This window comes from Emys orbicularis, chromosome 10 (assembly GCF_028017835.1).
Source record: "Emys orbicularis isolate rEmyOrb1 chromosome 10, rEmyOrb1.hap1, whole genome shotgun sequence".
NCBI classification, from domain to species: Eukaryota; Metazoa; Chordata; order Testudines; family Emydidae; genus Emys; species Emys orbicularis.
In genome coordinates this window covers 87,417,589-87,444,751 of record NC_088692.1, presented here as the reverse complement: position 1 = coordinate 87,444,751, position 27,163 = coordinate 87,417,589, and the positions used below count along the sequence as shown (strand labels likewise).

Genomic DNA, 27,163 nt, shown 5'->3' with positions numbered 1-27,163 from the left:
CTGTCCCTCAGCCGCCCGCCCCTTCCAAGCGCCTCCCCACCCCGTCGCGCCCACTTCTCCCCACAGCCCCCTCCCCCCGGCGGCCCGCGCGCCATTTCTCTCACCACCACCCGCCGCGCCTCAGGGCCCCGCTCCGCGCCCCTCCCCCTCTGGCCCCGCTCCGCGCCCCACGGCCCCCACAGCACCACCCCCAGGCCCGGGGGGGAGGGAGAGCGCTGCGCACCCCGTCCCCACCATAGAGCCGCCGCCGCTCCTTCCCCATCAGCCACCAGCACCGAATGATCCTCCGCTCGGACTCGGGCTGTCCCCTGGCCGGCTCCGCCGCTCCCCTATTGGCTCCCGCCGCCCCTTGCCCGCCCCATTGGCTCCGGCAGCCAGCTGCGGCGTCGCGGTTGGCCGATCCAGGTGTCAATCACGACGGAGCCCCCGGGAGTGCCCGCCTCCGCTGTTATCAGGTTAGTGTTAGCCGCGGTGCTGGGGCTCGGGATTCCAAGCGGAGCTGGTTGAGCCCTCAAAGTCCCTCACCGCGCTGGCTTTGGGGGGGTCTCCACTGGTGTCAATACAAAAGAGGAGCTGAGCAAAGCGAGAGACTCCTGCTAACCAGGGACATGGACATGAAGAAAAGGATCCACTTAGAGCTGCGGAACAGGACGCCCTCAGATGTAAGCAATGCAAAAAAAAATCCATCCCACATTTTGGGGGGTGCATTAAAATTATTACAAAATGTAGGGGTGCCGTTGTAATAGGTAACGCCCGTGCCAGCTGCTGCTGAAGCCGCTGTTGCCCTTGAGGTGCCTACCGGTGTGTGTATGTCTCCGTGCACCCAATTTGGGGTGCCCAAAGGCGCACGCGTTATGGTCTAGGGGAAAACTATAAGCTGCTCCTGAGTCTGCTGGTGTGAAATGCATTAAAGGGGCTTGCAATGCATTAAATGAAAATAAGTTGGTGGTTCTCTCTGGCTGGTTTAGTTTGCAAATATTTGCACTGGGTGTTGGGCAGGGAGGGACTGTGAGTGAGTTGGAAATGGTTTAGTTTAAAGTGCGTCTTCATTTCTTTGCAGTGATCAGGCAAGAGAGACTGGGGAGCCATATTTGTAACTTTGTAGTCCTCATGAACGCGCCCTTTCTCTCTCTCTCCCTCTCCAGATGCTGAGAAGACAAAAAATAGGATTTTAAAACAAATGTTCACGGGTTTTTAAAATCTGATCCAGCTGACAGTATCGCAAGCTTTTAATAAAAAAAATTGCCAAAATAAATCCACTCTCCACCCCCTCTCCATCCACACACACAAAAAGACTGGATGTTTTTTTTCCCTTTGGGGCTGGACTTAGGTTGTTGTTCAGCGTCTGACTGAATAAACGAGAACAAGAAAGTTTGTCAGGACAAAAATAGTCCATGGCTGGTTGGGTACAAATTATGCAGACAAGAGACAATCTAGTTACCTCTCCTCGTTTTTCTGTTTGTCTCCTACTGATCCTGCAGCGATTGCAGGAGAACGGCGAGAGGGGTGGGGGAAACCCAATTTGGGAAGACCCCCTAACCTCTTGCCAGATGCACCCAAGGAGAAATTAAGGTTGCCTCTGTGTTTGTGCGTGTATGTGTGTGTTAGAATCTCCTGTGACGGGAATTTGGTGTTTTGTGCTGCGCAAAGGTGACCGGTCTCGTCTCTCCTGTGTAGTCATCGGTGTATGGGATCGTTGCAAGCGCCTTTTCCTAGCCTGGCCGCCTTGGGAACTTTAGTGTAACACACAGAGTAAATAGCCAGTCTCTGGGGGGAACCCTCCCCCCCAAAAAACGGATCCCCCCAATCTGGCCAAGGATTTTTTAGAAGCCAGGGCAGAAGAGGTCATTACATAATGGCTTAAGTACTAACATAGTTTGATATTTGGGGGGGAAGGGGAGGTGTTCTCCAAACGATTCGCCTCCCTCCTACAGACTTCTAGGCTGCTTTGGTTGGAAGGCGCTGGGCGTAGATAGGACCGAATGAAAACATACCTCTCCAGAAATCAAAAAGTATACGTCTCCGAGGGAGGGAGGGTGGAAACTGCCCCCACGGTTTTCCTATCGCTAGTAAAATGTCTGACGGACAAAGCTGGGCAGATTTACGTAACCTCCTTTTTAAACTTAAAAAAGTATTGGGGATGGAGCAGGAGGAGGGAGTTTCCGTTGTATTGAGCTGGCTAGTGGGTCAGACGCCTTGCCTTGAGCAGCAGCACCTATTAATAAAAAGTGGTTTGTGTGTGTGTGTGCAGGTTGCTGCATGAGTGGGGCTGCCAGTGCTCCCTTGTGTTGCACTGTGTGTGTATGTGCCAGCTAGCTCAGCACACGAGGGCTTGTTGTTTGTGAGAGCTGTGCAAAGGGGACAAAGAGCAAACGGAGGAGCTTCCTAATGAGGGGCCTCCGTCCCTACATCTCTGCCGGGGAGATGAAATATTCCTCCCTCCCTCCCTCCACCCCATGAAATCATTCCCAACTTTGTATCCTCGCGTTGGCAGCACCACAGTAAACCTGAAGTAGGACAAGACGCCATGTTTTTTTCCGTCGAGCTGCAAAGGAGAAAAAGGCTGGGGTATGAAACCAAGGCGATTTATTCTTTAGGATCCGTGCGAATACAATAAAGGAGGGAATTCTTAAAGGCACCATTGATGCAGTTAGCAAACATTCCTTGTTTGTTACATTCTAGAGGGAGTGTGTGTGTGTGTGGGGGGGGGAGTTGCTTTAAATGTTAGTATTTGTAACAAACTATTAAATGAGAAGCTTATATAGATCTGCAGTTTCCTAATAATGGTGATTATTTGGTGGGGGAGGAGAAAAGCTTAATGTTTTGTTATAGGGCAGGTCCTGGATGCAGAATCGTAACGATTAAGCGGCTGAAGCAATGAGGGCGCATTCAGGGCTCGCTCTGTGTGTGTGTGTAACATGACTGCCAGCATTCAGGTCTGCCATTTTGTCACTGTTGTTGTCACTGAGTGGGGGGGGAGGGGAGGAGGATGTTTTTAAAGAAGATAAAAATCTTTTAGCACGATTCCCAGCAAGGTACCAACGGTCTATTCGAACCCGAAAAACTGCTGCAGAGTGGCTGATGTGGCGGGGGCCTTCAGGGAGGGAGGCCGGGTGTTGGGGTGTGTGTGTCTGCCTGCAGAGGGGAGAATCCCAGTCCTTGTTTGTTTCCCTGCAAAGGCGTCTCTTGGCAGCGTGGAGGAGCCTGTATCTTTAAATGGAGCGTTGGTAGCTCGAAATGGAACGTTGTGTTCGCGAGCATTCTGCGGCGTGGTGACTAACGTTCGGAGGAGACTGGAAAGTCGGCCGCGGTCTCGCCAGTAGCACCTGGCCCCTTTGCACCCGTCGTCAGCGCGGGCATTAATGCCAGTTTGTTGTTCGTTGTCCAAATCCCGATAGAGGCTTCCCCGGAGCTGGAAGAAGCAAGCAGACATAGAAGGTCGTTTGCATAGTGGGTGTTTTTTTTTTTTTTTTTTTTGATGGCTTTAAAATGCCTGCAGCAGCTTCCAAAGGGAGGGGAGCGCATTATTGATGAGTTGGGAATATGCCTTCTTCCTGGGCAGGGCCCTGCGGGAAGGTAGGTCTCGGTTTTTTCATGGATTATGTAGCAGTAACAGCGAGCGCCGCTTGAGGCTTATCTGCACTTTTCTTCATGCTCCCCATTTTTAACAGGGGTTAACTATAACGATTTTCTCCAGACTGCTAAGTGGGACGTTTTTAGCAACAATAGTTTTTAAACCAAATTTGGTTTACTTTTCTCCCTGTGCTTTTGATTAATGGAGAGTAACATTAATAGGCCTTTGATTGGGACAATGTTGCATCTGAAGAAGTGGGGTTTTTTTTACCCATGAAAGCTTATGCCCAAATAAATCTGTTAGTCTCTAAGGTGCCACTGGACTCCTTGTTGTTTTTGCACTTATATAACTCAGAGATTTGGTGGGTAAAGAAACCCTGTCAGTCATAAAATGTTAGTTATCTAACATGTTACTTTGTCACCTGTTTAAAGTCTTTTGACTCTGAGAATAAACTCACATAGCAAATGCTATAATTAAAATTGTTCTAAATTTCATTATGCATATTTATTTTAAAGATAACTAGGGGGAATAATGCTTGTGAGCATTGCTGTTTTACCAACCAAATCCGAAGGCACCCATTAGAATGTGGCCAGTTCATGTGCATATAGGTCCTCATGTCATGGAGAAATCAAGTGTACAATTTGGGGCCTGCCACTCTTCAAAAAACCCTTTTTAAATCAAATTGAGTGAGCCTGTGCCTTTGGGCACTAGATAAAGTGGCGACTGAATTTTAAAAGTGATTATTGCTTGGGCCCATCCACTACTTCATGTGGATTGTGCATGTTTCAATATAGACAGAACAATGACATTAAATTTGATATTGTATTAGTCTGTGAGCTCTTGTTTACATAGGTAAAGATGATGCAGTATCTTCAGTAACTATCTGGCAGGTTAATGGTTTCCAGTATATATTTGCACTATAATCCATATTTTAGCAGTATCTGGTCACATTGTTCTATTATTACACCTCTACCCCGATATAATGCTGTCCTCGGGAGCCAAAAAATCTTACCGCGTTAAAGGTGAAACCGCGTTGTATCGAACTTGCTTTGATCGCAAGCCCCCCCCCCCCCCCCCCCAGTACTGCTTTACCTCGTTATATCTGAATTCGTGTTATATCGGATCGCATTATATCGGGGTAGAGGTGTATTTTTAAAAATACACATTAAAAGAAATATACTCTGAAAAATTGGTCTTCACTTTACAAAACCAAAGTAGATTTAGCTGAAGCTTTTGAGCCATTTGTGCCTTGGTATTGCAACCCATGTGGTATTTAACTTACATCAGCCCCTTGCCAGGGTTGAGATTTTGCAAATCAAGGGGAGTAGTGAAGTATTATATCAGAATTTCATTACCTTTGTGGGTTTATGTTAATATGCTGTAGGCTGTAGAGAGATGTAGTATAATTCTTGTTTGGAATACTGCTTAATACTGTGTAACAGAGCTGGTTACTTTGAGATGTTAAATCTTATAATTCTGTAGGTTTAGTATACATATTAATTAACAAAAATATATAATGCAAATGTATTAAATATGGTGGAATGCATAGGAGCCCCATTCCCCCCCCCCTTTTTTTTTTGTTTAACATGAATTTAGGGCTAATGAAAGGTGCCAGATTGATAGTACCTGAAATTATATTTTTCTATGTATTGTACAGTTGGTAGTTATGCAGTTTTTCCTACTGGAATTTTCTCCTTTTCTTCTGTATCCACTGTGTTTAATATTGAGAAAGTAGTTCATGTGCTGTACACATACACATCTAAGCTTGTCTTACTTATGATAGTCGTTTTCTGATGTAACCACCTGTTCACTTGGAATTAGAAGAGATTATTTCACACAGGTTACTAGAGAGCCATCAGATGGCAATGTAACTACTGAACTACATAGAAGACGCTTTTGTGGGCAGATTTTTGGGCACTCTTGTTTATTTGTATTGTACATAGCCTAATTCAGTAGCTAAATACAAAGGCTGTAAAGCAAATTATCAGTTTAACGTTGTCTGTCTGGCTGTGCAACACAGATCTTGCCTGTGTCTTTGAAATTGTGCTAAAATGTCTTTTTTTTATGCATTAGAGATAGATTGTTGGTTACTTTAGTCCAAAGACTTAATGCTTGTTCTAAAGGGGACACTATTCACTTGAAATTTAGTCAATTAAAATAAATGTTGAAGGTTACTTCACTTTTTTCACATGCTTCTGATTCCCCTGCCAGAAACTTCTGTTTAATTTTATTTATGTCTGTTCTCTTCTGTTGTGTGGAAAACCTACACAAACAAAAGGGAAAACAGTGAAAATGACTACTTGTAAAGTCTTATGAAATACAGAAGGTAAACCAAAATATAACTTTCCCCTCTAGTCCTTTATGGTTACTATGTTAATTGCAATAATAGTAAATGGCTTCAGTTGGTGTCTCTTTAAAAATTTGCATTCTTGTAAAAGCATTGTAATAATCCAAGTTAGTGTCTTCATTTAAATTTTCTCTCTCTTGTGCTTAACAAATAAAAAATGAAAGGTACTCTAACTATTTTATGCAGCTACTAGCAGCCTCTCTGAATTTGTGACCTGCTGGTATTCTGCCAAGTTCTCAAAAGTTTATATTGGGGCTATATATCTCTGCATCTATACTGCTGGATCCCCAGAAGGGGTGTTTTAGTAAAGTGAATAAATTGTTTGTGTTGGAACAACAGATATTGGAAACAGGTAGGTATGAAGGAAACATAGTTAGGCAAATATGTACCTCATTTGATCTAGGATCATGGATGAGAATGAACATATACAGGTACAGAATTTGTGTGTGCGATCCATAGTGAGTGGTCTAGAAATCTTTTTTTTTTTTTTTTTTTTTCCTTTTTAAACTTGACCAAGTTGTAAGCGTGTGAAGGGATCTATGTACATACAAGATAAAAACTTGCTGCCTAGCTTTCTAATCTGTCCATGATGTTGCCATTATCTGATGGATTTTCTAGATTTTTATTGTGTGGTTTAATCCTGACATTTCACCCTCAACTGTTCAAAATTCCCCCGCGGCTATCAGTATCTCAAATGCAATCATATTTATGTAAGGTGTAGGATGATTCATGTGTGTACAGAACAAGAAAACATCAACTTGAAAAATTGTTCTCTTGATAAAGTTATCAGAACAAAAATAGCGAGCTTTAGTTAACAAGCCACCATATAATGGTATAAAGAATTGCATTATGTCACATGAAGAAATAATTATTGGAAAAAAAAGACACCAGAAGTTGAAAAAAGACACACAGCAGGAAGAACAGCTAACTAGTACGGATTCTTGAGGGCCTACGTGATATGATTGACTTAAGCCTGAATCTGATAACTTGTCCTACAGCCAGATCTGCACACACAGAATCTTGGAAATCAATGGGCAGAATCTGTCGTCTGCTACGCTGCCCTACTTATGCACCAAGATGTGCCAATATTTTGAGCTTAACCATATGGACCTTCAAAATGCAACTTTAGAGGTAATAGTTCAGGGCCTACAGTACACTATTCTTCCCCTCTTAATTAATCTTGAATTCTTAAGGACTGTATTGTCTACAAATACGTACATCTTTAAAGGTGTTGAATTTGTAGTGTAAAGGATGATGGCTGCCTTTTAAAAACTGATATACTGTATGTAGTGCACCTCAGTTAGGAATAATCATAGACATGGACTATATTTACTAATTCCACCTCTAATGGAACTGTAGAGGCCGGAGAAAGGTAAGAATTGGACCCATAAAAATGTAACTACTTACGTTTCAAGTGCGAACCACTTTCAAATGATTTAAACAATGTAAAGCTTTAGATATGAGTGGTGCTATGAACTCAACTGGTTTCCCAGCCAGAATCTCTGGTGTGGGAAGAAGCGTGTTTGGAATTCCATGTGAACGGACTGGGAGGTAACAGAGCTGGCATAACCTGACGCTAACATTGAGACTTTTCTTGCTGTGGCAGGTCTCAGTAGACTGTGTGATAAACACCTTGGCCAGGTAAAATGAAATGTATGTAGTCAGGTATGGTTGCTCCCCAACGAGAACAGTTAGCAGTTACTCTCTGCTGATGGGCCTAGCTGGAGTTGCTGGTTGTTACTTGACTATTAACTTGTTATTACTGTAACATACAAACCATTTTCATTTTCTTCCTCTGCCATCCTTTCACCCTACCATTCTTCAAACAACATTTATAAACTCTTATTTTCTGCCTCTTGCCTAACTCACTAACCTTGCTTTTCTCTCTTTCCTGCTAGATTTTCCCTCAACTGTAGGATTCATTTCCTGCATGCTTCTCTTCAAATATATTGTGTTTCTTCTCTTCTTCTTTTTTTTTATTAATAACTCCTTGGGCTCAATCTTGCAGCCCTCACCTACATGAGTAGTCTGAGAGAAATCTAAACAAGATTCAGTATTTGGGCTTACTATCAATCTTCATGTCTTCACTTCGACCTGTATAACAAGAGTCACAAGGCAGACTCATTATTGGAGCATTAATTTTTCAGTCAAACTGGCCTATCGGGCACTTCCAAGTATTAAAAAGGTTGGAAACAGCATGTCCCAGTAAATCTAGTGGGACATTTCACTTACATGGTACTCAGTACCTACAACTTTTCAGATAAGATATTGATTTAATATTAGTGATTAATGTGCTAACATTCTTAGGAAACTTTTATTTGACTTAAGGCAGGAAATAAATTTCATGCTAAATTTATGAGAGTAGCAGATATGATTGCTCCAGTACTGAATGACCACAGAATGTGTACAGCAGTCTAGCTAAATGTTAACTTGGAATTAAACTATTTTAAAATTAGCTATGATGTGCACAAGGTATTTGAATGTGTGTTTACTGTGTGGCGCTGAGGTCATTTAACAATATCTAGCTTTTCTATAGCGTTTTCCACTGGTAGCTCTCAAAATGCTTTACAAAGGAGGTAAGCATCATTATCCCTATCTTACAGATAGGAGAAGTGACTTTCCCAAGGTCACCCAGCAGGCCATCGGCAGAGCCAGGGATAGAGATGAGGTCTCCTGAGGCCCAGTCAGTGCTCTATCCACTAGGACATCCTGCGTCCAGGAAAAGGAGATGGAAGCAAACCTCAAAGTGGCGCCAAAAAAAGGGGGAGGGGGGCATTTGTTTTGAAAGTCAAGCAATTTAATCACTTCCCTATCACTGTTTAGGCCAGGCCCCCTCAAACGAAGTGTGTTCAGACCTCAGTGGTTCAGGAGCCAAATTTGCGATCAGTATTACCCAAAAGAGCCACAGTCATGTGAATTCATTGTTTCATTTACATATATATAATTCTCACAGCAAAATGACTGACCAAGTATTCTATAATTGGTTAATAACATAGTAAAAGCTTCCTGATTGGTTAATAATTTAGATTAATAATTAAATCACACAGTTTTAATATCATGTGCTGCAAAGAGCTGCAGGAGAGGGATTAAAGAGCCACTTGTGGTTCATAAGCCTCAGTCTGAGTATCACTGTTCTAAGGCATTTGTGCTGGTCTATAGGTAATTTTATAAAAGAAACAAACAAACTAGAAAAACCTGCCTATAGATGCCCTTGAATAAAAGGGTCTTGCTACATTTTTATAAGTATTCTTTGACTTATTGACTAGCATGGTGCATAGTCTTGTGTATGTACAGGTAGTTACTGAGATGTTTCAATTGGAAGCATGCTTTCATGTGACATGATTCTTAAAAATATATGTAAGTTTTACTAAAGTCATAGATTTTTTTCTTTTTCTTCTAGAAGTTTTGGATTGGAGGTGCTATGTAGTTAGTCTCCACAATTTTGATTATAGGGTGTATACCATTAGCTTTCTTCCTCCCTCCCACCACTTTCCTATTTCATTTGAAACTTCAGACTTTCTTATAACTCCACTATAGAAACATAGTTCTAACATCTTGTCTTTGACTCTCTATGTATTTGTTGGTTTCTGGGCTGATGGTGACACACTGTACAGAATGTTATAGAGTGGAAATTATCTGATAATGGACCAGAGTGATGGCACAACCTTAAATCCAATTCAACTGGCTAGTGAAGAATTATTTCCCCTATGTATAGGAACAATTTGGTAGAGTTGATCTAGTAGTTCTTCCTCCATACGTTCTTCTGGCCCCCGTGCATTGGGTGTGGCCAGGGAAGAGTGGGCCTTGCCAGGATGCCCCTGCAGGCTGTTGGCAGGCAACAGAAAATGGTAACCTGTAAATCCTACGCCTGCTGACTAGTCATTCAATCTGAATCATTAGCTCACTTTCTATGGGCCCTCCTTCCATATTCACAATGAATAATTCAAGAACAAAATGCTAGGCTGGTTAAGATTTGGGATAATTGTTTAGAGCTAAAGTGTTGGTGTATTGTATTTTTATTTTAGTTGATCTAGTAACTGACAAACTGCTTTTTCCTACTAATGAACTTGTAATGCTCAAATATTTCATTGTGGCTAAACATTATGGTATTAATATAAAAAAACTTGTTAAAAGTGCACTAGAAGGTAATGTTGGGGTCTTTGTGCACACACACGCACTCACAACTTGAGTGAAGTAAGCAGAGAACTGTGCCAACATGATACAAAAGTTAGTGAGCTCTTCAAATATGCACATGCTGAAATTGTTGGATGTAGTAGTTTGGGATTAAGTAAACAGTACAGGGAGCTTCCAAGCAAAAGGATGTGTAGGTGTTAGCATATTGAAGTTTGATGGGGCTGCACCATTCAAAGACCACCCCCAGATAGAAGCTTTTAAAGTCCAGTGTTGTATTTCATATGACATTTGTGCAAAGCTTCAGAATTCCAACTCAATGAATACAGGTGCCAAGTGAATAAAATAACTTGAGATGTGAATGGGTCTTATTTCTAGTGCTGTCTGTGATTTCATGAACTTGGCAGCACCAAAAGTGCATATATTAAATCAGGCCTTGTGTGTTGGTGATCTCCATCTTGGATAGGATTTGAACCTGTCTTTTTAAAGGGCACCTTTGAAGTTAGTAGGACATTAACCATAGTGAAGATGCCTTTGGGATGCTCTCTCTCTTCATACACAGTTTCCATAATGTGGTAACTGAATGCCTCCCAAAGTTCTAAAGCAGGGGTAGGCAACCTATGGCACGTGTGCTGAAGGCAGCACGCAAGCTGATTTTCAGTGGCACTCACACTGCCCTGGTCCTGGCCACCGGTCCGGGGGGCTGTGCATTTTAATTTAATTTTAAATGAAGCTTCTTAAACATTTTAAAAACCTTGTTTACTTTCCATACAACAATAGTTTAGTTATATATTATAGACTTATAGAAAGAGACCTTCTAAAAACATTAACATGTATGACTGGCAGGCGAAACCTTAAATCAGAGTGAATAACTGAAGACTGGGCACACCACTTCTGAAAGGTTGCCGACCCCCGTTCTAAAGTTATACATTCGGCCCATTCAGAGTGTCCCCTCTTCCTGAGACCAGGAGATGCTGCCTCAGCTGCTAGATGTGCTGTTCATAGCTCAGGATGGGAGGGGTGTGTGCTGTGTGGTTTCCCAGAAGGGAAGTGTCCCATCCCGATATGTGGCGTTCTCTGCATTTGTGTTGCATAACATTGACCAGGCTCCGTGCTAGGTAAGTGGCACTCCCACTGCCAGTTTTCTTAATCGTTTGTTTAAAACGCTTGTGATATTTGCTGATAAGTAGGTGAGTGAAACCAGTTTGTTTCATCTTGTCAAAGGCCTAGAGTAAGGCCTGTTGGTTGAAATATCAAAATTACTAGGTTTATCCTGACTCAGATAAAAAACAAATCTTTAGTAACATGCTCATGTTGGGAGGGTGGAGGGGGGCAGGTGTGTGTGTGAGTGGTTATATTTAAAAAGTCTGTGTTTTGGGGGAGGTTCCAAGTATCAGAACCCTTCCTGTATCTGTTGAAATGTAGGTTAGAAAAAACTCAGATTTAGTCCGGCCTAGGCTGTCTCCTGTGAGACACAGAGCAGTGCTAAAGGAGTAGTTGAGGATTACCCCATTATAGGGGAATCCCTAGTGGCATAAAGCCAGCACATTCAATGCCAGGCGACCTATTCTCCCCCCACCCCATCTCCCTCCATGTTGGTGCAATGCCAGAGATGGGAGAGGAACATGGCCAGAGTATGCTGAGCTCTGGCAATCCTGGAATGGCAGAACAGTCCCTAGGAGGTGGGTCCTAGTTGGCATATATTATAATAGCCCAGTAACTATTCTAACTTGACCTGGGGGCCACACAGGGTCCTGGCTGCCCCCAACGGTGTATAAGGGTGGTATATTGCCCCTCTGCCACCTCTCCTTGGGTGTGTCAAGCAAAGCTAATGCACCTCTGAGGATCCACCTCTAAATGCCCAGTATTTTCCAAAGGGCATGTATGCTGCTAACAGTTACTGATTAAAAGAGAAAACAACCTTTCCAAACCTCTCTTGGTTTCATTTTGGTTGCTGGTTTAGAGCAGGAAGTGCAGGGGTTTGCATAATTGCACCACGAGTTTGCAAAGCTTCACGGCAGCTGCCGCTTTAGTGCAGCCTGTTTAATAGGCTGAGCACTCGAGCATGTCTGGATGCCACATTCCCGATAGTATCTGAAGTGAACGTCCATAAGAATTGAATCCTTTCTGCCCGGGTGTGGCAAAAGTAACTTTGAGGGAGAAGATCGTCTTGTAAACACTGAGAATGTAAAGCTCTTCACCATCAGTTTTTCTTTCCCCTGATTTTTCTGCGAAGTGCCAATGATGGGCTGTCCTACTTTCATTACACTTCTGGACAGTTTAACAGGATTCGCCCTTCCCCAACACACCAAAACTTCCAGTGTGGAGTGTATTGTGTCCTTTTGCATGGAATATGTTAAAGGATAATTGCTCTTGCTTGCGATGACAGATTGTGCCAGAGAACAGTTTATTGGAGTAACATAAATTGGGGTGAACAAACTGGTAGGTTTCTGCCAGAGAATCCCCAGCCCACAGGATCACTGATCTGGAATTAAGCTGGAGCTAGAAAGAAATCTGATTTGACAGCCTAAAAGGATGGGTGTCCATCATTAATTATGAGTGATGCAGGGGCAGGACTTCCTGCCAGGCCCAAAAGCTCAGAGGGACGTGCTCCCGCATTTGGGGGAGAAATAGAGTTTCTGCAGATGTATCTAAAGAACTGAGCAAGCTCCCATTTGTCACAGACCTTTTCCCCTCTCCTTATGGATGGGGAGAAGGGAGCACCTGGCACTGAGATTAGGCAGTGGGGGACAGGAAGGGACATAACGCAATTGCTAATTCCAGTAGACCAGACACTGGCCAAGAGCTTTGTGGTACCAAGTGAATGTGCTTCCCCTTACTCTGCGGGTAGCATGGCCATGTGGAATGGTGGCCATTTTCTGTCCCAAGGGAGCCAAATATACAGGGTGGGATTTACTTGTGTGATGCCCTGATAATCTACGAGGTCCCTACCTCCAATATCAGTGGAGTGGTATGGCTGAATTTGATCCTTGGCTTTCTACTAGTAAATTTGCTATTTAACCTGTTAAAAACTGAGCTTTAACGGTGTGGTTTTTGTAATATCATTTATGTCGCTCTTCTAGTCTTGATGATCTGTCATGGATTACAGTTCAGGGATTTAATCACTGGCAGTGCCTACTTGCCTTTGAACCATTGCGCTGTGCTTGCAGGAGTGAAACTGTAGGCTGTTTGGAGCAGTAACTTTGTACTTACTGTAATATATATGTAGACTTAATGTAAAAAACCCACCATGTCATAAACCCATTGGAAAATACTGATGTACATGTCTGTATTCTATAGCATGTGTGTAAATTAGTATGACAAAGTATATTCGTTTTTCAGAAAAGTAAACTGACCTATCTTAGGGTCTCTGTCACCTAGGCAGAAAAGCGAGCAAGGAGAAAAATCGTGCCAGGTAAACTGTGCAGAGAATGTGTAATGAAAGTTGCGTATGAGTGTCCCCATGGAATACAGTGCCTGTGTGCATACAATGGGCTGTCGTTAACTCAGAAATGAGCATCGTTCCACAGTGCAAAGCATGGGTACATTAAGAATGCCGCATAAGCAGTGATGAATACAGCTTAATACAGCATCTGTATGAGAAAACTCTGGATTCTGTTGGTTATCAAACATGGAGTACTGCAAGGAGTGATGTAATCAAAGGCACGGAGAGATACAGGACACACTGTAATCCATAGTTAGGCATGCAAAGTGGACAGACATCAAGGTGATATCAGTCTGGAAGAGTCTGCCAACACCAGAGATAGAAACTGGAGAGCGGCCACAGAAATAAGTCAGGAGTCAGGTGAGGAGGGAGCAGTGACCTATTTATGGTTCTTGGAACACCACACAAAAGCAAGCCTTGACACTAGCAAACCACAGAGTAACACACAGGCAGCAGTACGTGTACCACCAGGAAGCACCTGGCGCAGCAGGTGGCAGTTTGGCGGGCCACAGAGTGGAAGAATGGGGAAATGGATCACCCAGAGCAGACCCCTGGGACGTAGAGACGAGAACCAGTTAGGGCTCTGCACACCTTGACCAGACAGTCCCAACCATGCAGCAGTCATTGCCCCGCCCCCAAATGCACCACATTGCATTGCAGGCAGAGGCTTTAACGATCCACAACGTAGATCCCAATGAACCAATCTGTCTGTTAGCCTCTCCACTGGGCTTATTGCAGGTTCCTTTGCCGCAGTTTAGGTGTGAGACCCACCTGCTCTGGCAGTAGAGTGGCCATATGAGACTGGCTTATGGACAGGAACCCTCTTCGATACAGAGATGGTGAAGGATAGTGTTCTCTTTGGTGGTCACAGCTGCCTGCAGCGTGCTGTTCTTGCATTGTTTCCCAGAACACATCAACTATTTTTGGGCAGAGAGCATGTGGCATGCTCACTTTTCTGTGCGGTGCATGGGCTGAGTGCTGATGGTATGCAGTTATGGGACGCTTAGGAGAGCGGAAATGTGATGTGATCTCTTAGAACAATATTGCACAACTTGTATCTTTCCTTCTGTCTAGATTCTTGTGGAGCCCACTACCGCCAGTAGTTTGCTTTGCTTGTGCATCATGCAGTGAACAGAACAGTTGGAGCCTAGATGACTTTGAGCACTGGGGGGGCCTCCCATCCTTTTACACAGCCATGTAAAAATGATCTCTGGAAACTTACTTCCATAGTCTAGCTCAGGAGGTCTCTCAAGAAATTTTTTGATGGCCTCAGACTGTGGCCACCAACTCTTGCTGGTGGCTGCTGACAGGTTTTTCCTAAAATACTTAATTAACTTTTAGGAAAAACAAATAAATATGCACATATACATGTCCAAATCATTATAATTTATTTATGTACATTTTTATTGGAGACTCAAAAATAATGTACAGTCGACTGTATTCTTTACTGGACCTAAACAGAATAGAAACAAATAATGTGCTTTGCATGTTCTTGTCATTTTGTTGTTGTTGTTGCAGCTTCTGTTTGGTTGCTTCTTTTTTTTTTTCTGTTTCTGTGAAAAGTGACATTTGTATGTCTAACACTGCTTTGCCCCTCCTCCCCCCCAGTCACTGCCCAGGAGGGTATGGCCGCACAAAAAGCCCTTGGTAGCCACAGTTCGAGAAACGCTGGGTAGCTTGTACCTCTCATCAGCGATAGTGTCTTCCTTAGCTTGACTGAACTGCAGGGCTCCCGTAAGACAGTATTGGTTCAAATATGATACGGGAGACTCTCACGTTCTTAATTCATAATGGTTAGGGCCCATTCATCACGTTCTGACGTGTCTAACGAGCCCTGTAAAGGGGGTTAGGGTCTGAGTGGTGAATACTACATCCATCCAGAAATGCTTATCTGCTGTGTTTTATTGGGGTGAAACAAAAGGGGAGAAGTCCTGTGTGTGAAAGCAAAGAGCTCAGTGACCCACTCGGCATGTTCAGTGGGAAGTGTGATAGGCGTGCTCTGTCTGAGACCAGTTTCCACAAAACTTCCCAGTTTCTTTGAGTAAATAATCCAGTGCAAAAAGCCTGCAAATCTCCGTCATGCCTTTAGATAGTCTAGTCAGATACGTTTAATGGGAGTGGGGTCTTATTTGCCCTTCCAGTAACCCTGCCTTTTGTCACTGTATGTAAATATCTATACAGTGTCCAATCTTACACCCTGCCCTAGTCCACATGTAACTCCCATTAGCCTGGGGGGGGAGGGAGTATGCAGTGCCCAACACCTTGGAGTTCCAATGGTGATTGTCTTTTTTGGTCTAGTTGGGCAATAGGATATGCTAGATATATGTGTGTCTTCCCAAACAGGGCCCTCTTGAGGATGGGAGGTCACTGTCAGACCTCCTCAGCTGTGTGGACTCTAACAAAAAGGGATAAGCTCTAGAGAAGGGGAAGATAAAAGGAGAGGTAAAGTAAGAAAGAAAGGAATGGAAAGGGGAAGAGAGGAGGAAGTATATGTGGGCAGGAGGAGGGTAAATTAACATGGGGTATATAACACCCGGGGGAAAATTTGCAGGCTGGTTGTATCAGCTGCTGTGTGTAAAAGTGCAGACGAAAAACTAATGCAAAATTAAGTTTGTGCACTGAAAACAAAGTGAAGTCAGGAAGTTCACAGTGTATGGTTTCATGCAGCCATGTTACCTTGGTCCCATTGTACACCTGTGGTATTTGCTATTCCTGTATATTTAATGTGGTGAAGCCAGCTCTGTTGTGGGATCCTTCACTTTTGAATTTCAGAATGATTTTTAACTTTGCCACTGTAATGTTGCACTAACAAAATTCGTTGAATGAAATTTCTCTCTCGGAGAAAAGGACCAAGATCCCCAACTAAGCTGGAGGCTGGCCGGCTCCTCTGCTGCCATTTCTGATGTGTCCTTCCTCCCCTATCCCCTCCCTTCACTGCTGAGGGAAGAGACTAGAGAGTCCTTCTCTCTGTCTCTCTTGCTCAGCTTCAGACTTAAACACCATTTTCCCTTGAAGTGGGTTGCAGGCCAGATCTCACCCCTAACCTTGGTGCCAGCTCTTGGAGCTGTGGGCGCTCTCTCTCTGCCTGAACTCACCTTGGAGTGCAAGGCTGTGTCGTCCCTGTCACCCCCCGCAGTTTAATAGCCTTCGGATAACTGGATCCAAACGGACCTCACGGAGAGTCTTTACTCTTGGTCCGCTTTGCAGCGGTGAAGCCTGAGGCTGCAATCTACAAACAATCCGGGGGAGATGGGCTAGCTCACCCAGCTGAGGGGGGATGGGAAAAGGAGCCCCATGTTCAGCACATTAGCCCTTTCCTTTGCTGTCACGGTTAGAGGGATAGGAGAGATTCCTTTTAAAGGTGGATTCCAAAACCACTTAGTGCCCGGTGGGCGGGCAGGCTGCAGGGGATAAATGGGGCAGGCAAAGGCCCTCTGCCCTGCTCAGCAAGGACATGATCCGATAAAGGGAAAACCGAAGGGTGTGAATGTAAGAGTGTCTTGCTTGGGTTTGAGTAAGTAGAGCCGTTTGAAAAGTATGTGCATTTGTGAACTAAATGTAGAAACGTCTTTAGTTTAGGACAGGAAGTGAAGATTTGTAAGATTAGTTTGAAACTGCAGGAGGAACTAGGTAGGCTGGAAGGATGTAGCTACTCAGATTCAAATTTGAACCAGTCACTGGGGTGAATTCTATTTAAAAGTGCTTATGTGATTATTTTTAAATGAGCACAGTTGACTACAACCTCCGTTTTTTACAGTACTTCTCATCTGCAAGTTGGCATGTCAAACCACTCAGTCTGTACTGACCAGTACTCTAGCCCTGTGTTGGAGCAGAGCTTCCATCACTGCTTTATGTGGGAGTCTGGTTGTTTTGGGAGTTTTCTACCCCTGGATTTGTCTCATCCAGGTACTAACCAGGCCCCACCTGGTATCTTGAAGTATTGTGGCAAAAGGATATGCCTATTGAATACTTTTGGGTTTGTTTGTTGCTCCTGCCTTAATTTCAGATGAAGTGTTTTTTGGTTTTTGGTTTTTTTAAAGTGAGACATTTATATAGGAAATAATACATAAAACTTTATTAATAGTCTTCTGGTCTGTGTGTGGATTCTTTTGCAAAACTTGTACAAGGACACTTGCTTATTGTTCTTCTGGGGGGGAAACTGGGAAAAGAAACCTGGAAATTGCATTTCCTGTTGAAACTCTGATTACGTGCATCACTTGTGAACCTATACCATCTTGGATCTCCCTTCACCTGCATGGAGCCCCCTTGAATTCAGCCCATGGATTTCATTGCAAGAATGGAGACTGTGATTCAACATAAAATGGAGTTAAATATCTAGTAAAGCTGTTTGATGCACCCATCAAATCACATCACATTGACTTGAATCTCCTGCTGTGGGATTACTGCAATAACCATTTTCAAAAAAAGAAACATTTGCATATTAACTGCCTCATGTATGCAAAGGAAGGTTTCCTCATCTTGCTAACTCTGTGGTTCTTGCAAACTCTCTTGGGTCCTGTCCCCTTTGCTTTTAAAACAAAAGATTCTCCAGATTTCTCAGGCGATCTGTCACAGTAGGGGGACCCGACTATTGCTGAGTTTTGGAACACTGCTCTGCCTCCAGCCTTTCCCCCTCCCTGAGTGTCAATGGTCTGTGGTACCCCTTGACAACCTATATCATGCAGGGCTCTGCAATGCAGCCATAGGGGTGTATTCTTCTCTCAGTGTGGGAGAACTTGCTCTCATAACTTGCCTGTTGGTAGGGGAGTATTTGCACTCTTTATTCTGGCAAAATGGGGGAGGATTTACTGTAGTGGGTCACCGCTCATACTGTGTATCCTGCTAGTGTTTCTACCAGGGATGTACTGAGTGTGGTAAGACCGCGTGAGGATTTTGGTTAAAAGTGAACTGTTTTTATTCTTTGATCACTGTGGTGGGGCTTTTTCGTCTTAAAGGGCTGCTTCCTTGCTTGAGCATCGAGCTGTGTCATTTGAAGGTGGCACCTTCCTAAGGTCTGATCATCAGCCAGGAGCTCCCATACAGTAATTTATCCCAGCTTTTGCTGAATGGGGCAGGGTCAACCACATGGGCAAATCCTGCATCCTCCTTTCCCTCCTCCCTCTGTTCCCCTCCATGCCCGCTCTTTCTCTACAGTATGGGGGAAGGGGAGGGTGAGGCAGAAGATACAGGATCCGTACATGCTCAGGTGAGCGCAGAAGGAGAATCAGGCTATATCCTCTACCCCTTCCCGTTCCAGAAACATCTGAAGCCTGCCTTATAAATTCTTCAAGAAAAACCCATCTCTGTGGGGAAAACCTCGCCTTAGAACTCTGAAGCCCGCAGAATACTGAGCGGGAGACTTCCAAGAGTACGTAGTGGAGTTAGGATTACAAGTGCCATGGAAAGTCAGGCACTCCCTAAAATGTAGCTCTGCATAGTATTAGTCAACCTGTTTCACGTCTCAGAAAATAGATATCTCCACAACCAGCGGTCTAAAATTAAAGTTTACTTCTTTGAATAGCTTGTTATGATAAATTGAGATAATTTCTTAATGCAGAAAATGGTATTTTAAATGACTGATGTATTGCATTGACAGGCAAGAAGTTATCAGAGCTGTAGGCTCTTTTTAATGAAGTCTTGAATATTCCAAGCTATTGTTAAAATGTCTTCAGCAGTAACTTTGATGAACAGTTGTTAGGAACTACTAGTAAATCATGTAAACTAGCTTTAATGCAATAGAACTGGCTCTAAGCCAGTTGCAGAATGCCATCTATGTTCAGGTTTGCTTCATTTGTCTCTCTCTAATAATCGTGTTTGTGAAATGTAGCTAAAATCCATCGTGAGATGTTAAGCTAGCATTGTAAACAACACTGCATGGCAGAAGCTGGAAATAACCATCCAGCGCAGTTGCAAAGTAGAACAACAAACTGTTGTATTCGGTTTCATAGCTTAAGTTTTTTTTATTGTGCTTTGCTTGTGAATTAACTGTTTAAACATTTATATGTATCTGACTGTAGGATAAACATTTTAACACATTTGAATTTTGTCTTTTCCAGGTTAAAGAACTCGTTCTTGACAACTGTAGGTCAAATGAAGGCAAAATTGAAGGACTCACAGATGAGTTTGAAGAGCTGGAATTCTTAAGTACAATCAACGTAGGCCTAAGCTCAGTTGCAAACTTACCAAAGTTAAACAAACTTAAGAAGGTAAATAAAGACGTGCCACATGTTGTATTTCTCTCTTTTTATATTTTTTTCTTGCAATATATTAAGTGCGAAATAGACATTCACGTAAGAGCTTCCTCTAACGAGCTCAGTTGCGTTTGTTTTAAAATCTCTTTAATTTTTATTTTTTTTGTCTGACTTCTAGCTCGAACTAAGCGATAACAGAATCTCAGGAGGACTGGAAGTATTGGCAGAAAAGTGTCCAAACCTCACGCATCTAAACCTAAGCGGCAACAAAATAAAAGATCTCAGTACAATAGAACCTCTGGTGAGTTAATGCGACAGCAAAAGGTGCTTTAAGTGTAGTTAAAACCCCTAGATCTGTATGTGACCACAGGTCCCTTACAAGCTGACACCCCAAATAGAATGCGAGGTTGTCCACATCTGACACTTGGGCCTAACAGAGGCAGGCTGTAATATATTGGCTGTGTGTGTGTGATAACGCCTCCCTCTAGTGGCCAGTCCTCATCAGATAGTCAGTACACATCCATATTGGGGCGGAGAATGGGTGTGGCTTAGGGGAATTTGTAGTGGGATATGGAGTCCTGAGGATGATAGTGCAAGTCTAGTGCAGCAATAGCAATCGAAAGTTGCTCTGTGGTGGCTGTTTACTGGGCTATTCCATGAGTTGTGTTGGTGGGCTCCATCCAGTTTCTGGTGGGCATTTGGTGACATCACAGTCCTCTTCCCTCCCCATTTGTGTTTGATACTAATTAGTGCACTTGTTGCATAAAGAAAACCCAAGAACTGGAAGGGCCAAGGTTACCATGGCTACGTTCTCCGCTCCAAAAATGATACCGTCAAGCCATGGCTGAGATTGGATGGGGGGGGATGTACGCACAGGTGGCTCACTGTACTCCACTTGTCCTGAGACGAGAGGAGGGGCTGCAGTCTCCAGGACTGCCCATCTGGAATTAATCAAGAGCCCTGAGACTTACAGTAAGGGTGTCCTCACATTAGCCGTGCACCTATCAATGTCCCACTTCTGCTCTGGAAGTGTGAAAGGTAGCTGCCAGTCATTTCTGTACTCTTTAAAAGTGGGAACAATCTTACTCTTCAGGGTAGCTCGTCAGGAGCGAATAACAAAGCCATTTTTTATTTTACAGTATTTTGGTGCCATGGATCTTGTCCCTCGGCCCCACTCCTCCACCGGACACAGTTCTGCTAACAGGTCCCTGGTTTGGAAACCTGTGGGCCATTCCCGACTCTTCCATTTTCTACCCCTGTTCATGGCTGGCTTCTACTAACAGAAGCACCTACTCCCCCTGAGCAGTCCCGTTGGCATAGCTGGTGCATAGCCCTGGAAGCATGATCTCATAACTACCCCCTCTTTTCCTGTTGGACTCCTTTAAATCTCTTGTTTTCATGACCCCTCAACCATTGGGTTAAAAGTGGATCAGATTACAGTTTCAGAACACAGCCGGTGCCCTTCACTTCTTGCCCGATAATACTGTGGTGCTGAGGAATCAGGCTGCAAAATCAAGGGCTATGGCAGGCTTTATCACCTTCTTACCTTCACTCTTTTTACCCCGTTAATCTTTCCATGAAAATCTCATGCTCCTGAGGCTTCTCCTATGTCGCTGGGATCCATCGCTAGCTATACACGACGGGCAGGGTGGCCGTGAGCCTCTGCCACCTGCTCGTAATCTCCGGGCTCTAAACTAATAAACCTTCACAATTTCGTAGGAGACCATTGCTCTACAGCCTTCCTACTAAGCTCTTAAAGGGAAACCTTTCAGAACATCCAAGGCAAACCCTTAAGCCACCACACTTCTCTTTTATTGCGTTTAGTTTGTAAGTGGCATTGCTTCCTTTTCCCACCTAAAAATTCTGTGCAGCTGAACATAAGCTGAAACCCCTTCCCCCCCAGTTTTCATCCAGCTGTTGGTGGTTATGTAGGCACTGGCCCCTGTGTGACATTGGGTCAGAGACTTTACCCCGTTCTATGCCTCAGTTTCCCATTTGTAACATGGCAGTATTGATACAGAGCTTTGTAAAGTGCTTTGAGATCTGTGAACAGAGAGTACGGATTTAAAACACTCCATTTTATCCTTAGAAGTTGCTTGCCGAGATATGTACCTTTTGGGTGTTAACTGGCTGCCCTTCAGTTTTTAAAGTCTTCCCAAGACAGGTCTCTGATGGAGCCTCCATTTTTACTTACAGAAAAAATTAGAAAACTTGAAGAGTTTAGATCTTTTCAATTGCGAGGTAACCAACTTGAACGACTACAGAGAAAATGTGTTCAAGCTCCTCCCACAACTCACGTATCTCGACGGTTATGACCGGGATGACAAAGAAGCCCCAGATTCCGATGCAGAGGGCTATGTGGAGGGCCTAGATGATGAAGAGGAGGATGAAGATGGTATGTTACTAGCTCCATTTAGCGTATTTAGATTATAGCCAACTGATGTGCATGCTCCTTTCTTCTCCAAAAGCAACCCATTCACCTGACTTGTTGGTGAGAGAAGGGTTCTCCCAGCACCCAGTTCCCTGGCTTACGTAGATATGAATGTACCTGTGGCTCCTCCATAGACCGAGGAAAAACTGGACTTGGATAGCCCAGGCAGGGCCTAAAAGAGACGCACACCCTTATCTTCAGTCAGAGAGTGCTGCGAGGTCTGACCAGGAGAGAGAATGAGACAAGCACATGGGCAGCAAATGGGAAGAGGCAAAACTGAGGGGAAGGTGACAGGAGGGAGAAACTGAAAAGACATACGTATTGCTCTCCATCTTCCAAGCCTTTTACAGTTAGGCGGCAATAAGGCATTTTCCCCATTTCCAGTTGAGAAAGCTGTGGCAGGGACAGAAGCAAAGCACATATAGCTATTAAAGATTGAGAGGACAGACCCTCAGAAAGGGGGAGGGGAAGGGAGACTGAGAATGGAAGATAGCAGCCGGATTAGGGGACAGTGAGTGAGGCTGTCGTGTTGGTTAATAGGAAAGTGTGACATTGAATGATCAGTAACAAAGTAAACAACGGCTGAGATGGATCAAAGGAGCAGAGAAGGCACAGGCTGAACTTTGCTTGGGGTCAGCGCTGTCAGAGGCACTGCAGAAGCAGAGAGTAACTTTATGAATGTTAGGAAAACCAACCTGCCAGTTCTCTTGGGGTAAATTGTGCCATTCTGCTTCACCCCGCCAGCCTGCATTCAGAGGCATCTGGCTTACCAGTTGGACCAATGTCAGGCTGGGTTTGGGGAATTTGCTAGACTCTTCAAACCAAGCTGAAAAGCAAAGCACACAGAATAGCTGGAGTTGCACTTTCTCCTCGAGTGCGGAATTTGTTGTGTTGTGATCCAGTAAACACTGCGGCACTGCCTGGCAGACGGGTGCGCTGACAGAACAACGCAGGGGCTCAGTGGGGACAAAATCTCTCTCCAGCACAGTATAAATGCAGGCCTGAGTGAAAATGCTTTAACTTTCTTCTCAAAAATCCATACCAGTCGCTGGATTATGGCCCCCTTCGCATTGCTCTTGCAGCCTAGCAAGGATTGAGCAGCCTCTGGGGGAACTTTCCCATCACTGGGACTGGACAGGGTTGCTATGTGCAGCTTTTTCCCTCCCCTTCCTCCCCGCCACCACCGGGTGTAAGGAGCAAGCTGGGGATAGAGGGTTCTGGTCAGTCCGTGATGCTGGGTAGCCCACTGGCAGCAGTAGGGAAGCTGCTGTCAATCAGAGCAGCCCCCGGTCTGCTCTGACTTACTCCTGGGCCACCCATGTTCCCCCAACAGCTCAGGATCTGCGAGGCACACAGGTGGCTTTAAGCCACCATTGCACCACTCTGTGCAGGATTCACTCTGGCCTCGTACCTTGCACCTGGAAAAAGGCAACAAGCTAGATTCTGCCTTCAAGCAGTACTTGTGTGAGTGCCTTTTACATCAGTGGGAAGGCAGGATTTGGCTGGTAATGTTTGAAAACTAAGCTTCCTGTAGACAGTTAACTGAGCTGATAGTCTTGCTTGCTTGTGTAGAAGAGGAGTATGATGAAGATGCTCAAGTAGTAGAAGATGAAGAGGAAGATGAGGAGGAGGAGGAAGGAGAAGAGGAGGATGTGAGCGGGGAAGAGGAGGTAAGGATTCGTAGCAGGGGGAACATCTGTGGCAGGTCTGGTCTGAATACCTGCATAGAAATGTAAACCACATCACAACCTTTGTTTTTAAGTGCCCACACTTTTTTTCTTCCATCTAAGATGCAATGAAAATACATGGGGATAGGTTTTGAAGAGCATCTGCCTGTGAGCCAGCTGCCATCTAGTGACCAGTAATAAATCATTCAGCTTCTTGGGATCATGTTGAAAACAGATGTAACTTTCAGCAGCTCTGTCGTTAATGTCTCCAGAGCTAGCCACTTTTCTCACACACAGCCTATTAAAAGCTGGAGTCGAAGTCTCTGTGAACGATTGAGAGAGAGAACCTATGTCTCAAAAAGCAGATGCTTAAAGGAAAACTGAGCCCAGACTTTTGCACAATGATACTGATTTAAATAAGATTTCAGTCAGAATGTTTGAGAATAAGATTGGCCTGAAAGTAGAAAACAAAGTACTGTTGGCTTCAGACTCGGGGTGGGGGTGTTTGTCCATGGTCTTTATCTAAAAATAAAAAGGTGCCAATTTTTATAGTACAGAGATTCTTCCCTAAGTCTAACCTCAGAGAGGTTGAATGGGTAAAATGGAAAGCAGAATTCAGCACAGTGTGTGGTTCCTACAACTGACTTCTCTTCCCCCTGCCCCGCCCCCTTCTCTCTCTCTCACACAGCTTTCCCTCCTACTGTTAAAGTAGTAACAGAAGTGGTGAGGTCCTGTGTTTAAGTGTGTAACTTTGGAATGCTTAGAACTAAGCTTAGTGTTCTGTTTCCACAAACGGGCCCTGATCCCATTGAAATTAGTTTTGCCATTGATTTCATTGAACTCGACTTGAATTTGTGTGTTTACATATCAGTGTGGCTTTTAAAACCATGTAGTGAGAATATCGGTTTCTTCTTTGAGAGGAGGCCAAATTTTAGATGAAATTGGGTAATATGGCTACTCTTGAGTCCTGCTGTGAAGAGTGGGCCAGAATCCAGTGTAGGAAGGTATTTTAGGGAATAAACATGCACACTTATGCGGGGGGAAAGACACCTTTCAAGGGATTTGCTCAATTTCAAGATACTGTTGAAGGTTGTCGATTGGGAAAGGTGTTGAACAAAACTTTTTGTTAATCTTTCTGTAGGAAGATGAAGAAGGTTATAATGATGGTGAAGTAGATGATGATGAAGAAGAAGAAGAAATTGGTATGGCAATAATACAAACTTTAGTACAGAACAAAAGTAGTAATGTACTGTTTTTAAAAGTAGAACTGTATCTGAATATATATTGCTGTGGTACTAAGCCATTTCTTAATGTAGCCGTTTGTATGAATTGTTTGTTTTTACGATTATGCTATGATAGTACATCAAGGTACACACATAACCCAGTCCATGTTTATTTTGCAGAAGAAGAAAAGGGGCAGAAGAGAAAACGAGAACCCGAAGACGAGGGTGATGAAGATGATTAAACTGAATAACCTATTTTGAAAGTTTCCTATTGTGATTTGACTGTTTTTACCCTGTATTCTTCTCCCCTCCCCCCCCCCCCCCAACTTATTTTTTTTCTGATTGTAATGTTGCTGTGGGAATGAGAGGGAAAAGTGTTTTGGGTGGGTGAGGGAAAATACTATTTTTACTGCCACTCCTACTTTTCATTTTAAATTTTTTTTTGTCCCTTTTAGTTCCTGACTGTAAATGCAATAGTAAGTATAAACCAAGTGGCAATTTGTTTCTTATTATTGGAGTGGATAGTTTGACATCTTAAACTTAAGATCACTAGAGGATATCCAAAGTAGGCATACAGTCTGTTTTGAGACCGCTAAATATCTCTGGTTGTTGGGATTTACCATCTCTGCCAGTCACTAAGCATATTGTAAGCATTTTTTCGGGGGGATGCTGCAGATCTAGGCAAAGCATCCAGTCCACAGCAACAGGAGTGAGAATGGCATATTGATAAAGTGATTTCTTTGTTGCCTGTTTGTGAATGACTGCCATTTTCAGCCAATGCTTTCCCTGCTTCTGTAGGTAACTCTTATTTTGCTGTTTGTAAATAGTGACCAAATGTGTTCTTTTTGTTTTTCCTTTTGTTGAGTTCCTTTGGATCTGGTTTATGGGGTGACTACTTTGCAATCCCCCTCTGTGTGTTGTGTTTTGGGGGTTTTTTCCTTTCTTTTTTTCTTTTTTTTTTTTGGCCTGGGGTACAGCCAATACACTGAAAATGGCAGGCATTTAAATATATATATAAATATATATAAAAAAGTGTTCCTAATTCCTGAGTTACTAGTGAAATGAATTTGAAAATTGTAATAAAAAAATGTTTCAACCCTTTTAAATAAGGTGTGTACTATTTTGGTCTGTAATATATAATGACACTTAGTCAATTTGAAGTGATGAGAAACGACTTCCACTTGTGCTATATACTTTGAAAATTTTTACAAACCTAAATACAGGAGACAGTACAGCATGTAGTGTAGAAGGTTTCTTTTCATACACGCAAGCACGAAATACTAATACAAAATTGTATTTTCTTACCTAGTGGAAGTCAGTAAAATGACTGAAAATACCTAGTGAATGTACAGTTTTACTTTCGTATCCCTCTTTAAAATAGCTTTAGAAGTGACTTGTATTTCCTAGTCAATATTTCATCTGTATAAATACATTTGCAAGTTTTTTTTTTTCCCAGAAGAGCCAAACTTTTGAGTTTTATGTCTGTTTGTCATTGATGAATTTCAATAAATCTTTTTATACAATTTTTTTTTGTGGCTTATTTGAGTAAAATGGGCCACTGGGAATGAACTGCATACCTTTAACGATAACATTCTGTTGAATTCCCTGGTATTTTTAGTAGTCGCTTCATACATTTTCTTCTATAAAATTGCTCTAAGCCATGGTTGGGTGAAAGCAAGGGGATATTTTCGCTTTAATGCAAATGATGGTATGCTATCTTTATTTCAGAATGTTTGTTTATTTTTAAGTTGCCAATAAGGTGACTCTTACATTTTAGCATGTTAATTTTTCCCATCAGTGGTCTGTCCTAGCCATAGTAATCCAGGTCCAAACAGAGATTGTTTTAGTTACCAGGGCTCTACATGTCCATTGCTAGGCCAATCTATTTAGCAACGTTGGTGTGGTTTTTGCTTGCTAATGAATGAGATGAAGGTTCCTAGAAGTCATCTTTTGTTTTTCATTGAAGATCCAAAGCAAAATCTGGCTTTCCTTTGTTGGGAAGGGGTTCTGTACCATAGATGTTTGGCGTACAATGTTCATAAAAGGGATACACATAGAATGATGCAAGCTACAGAAGAGCACACGCACTCTAGTCACCTTTAAGAATGTGCCAGTTGCTTTACGTATAACGGCATATTTGCAGGTAGGCAACGA

At 43.3% G+C, this 27,163-nt stretch overlaps 1 protein-coding gene across 2 annotated transcripts; it reads left to right on the top strand.

Annotated features, from left to right (window-relative positions):
- The first annotated feature begins 278 nt into the window (after window positions 1–278).
- ANP32A (acidic nuclear phosphoprotein 32 family member A) lies at window positions 279–26,532 on the top strand. 2 transcript variants are annotated; one of them, XM_065411677.1, is made up of 7 exons: window positions 279–662; window positions 19,554–19,703; window positions 19,867–19,989; window positions 21,885–22,083; window positions 23,692–23,789; window positions 24,928–24,988; window positions 25,190–26,532. In XM_065411677.1, the coding sequence occupies exons 1-7, from the start codon at window positions 279–281 to the stop codon at window positions 25,249–25,251; spliced, it is 1,077 nt and encodes a 358-aa protein (XP_065267749.1). In that variant the 3' UTR covers window positions 25,252–26,532. The 2 variants fall into 2 exon arrangements, with proteins under 2 accessions (XP_065267749.1, XP_065267750.1); XM_065411678.1 differs by lacking the exon at window positions 279–662 and adding an exon at window positions 3,502–3,576.
- Window positions 26,533–27,163: the final 631 nt, after the last annotated feature.

Coding starts and splice junctions, on each gene's coding strand:
- ANP32A (XM_065411677.1), top strand. CDS start 279: ATGATCCTCCGCTCGGACTCGGGCTGTCCCCTGGCCGGCTCCGCCGCT. Junction 663..19,553: donor GGAACAGGACGCCCTCAGAT/GTAAGCAATGCA, acceptor TGTCTTTTCCAG/GTTAAAGAACTCGTTCTTGA. Junction 19,990..21,884: donor TCAGTACAATAGAACCTCTG/GTGAGTTAATGC, acceptor TTTTACTTACAG/AAAAAATTAGAAAACTTGAA.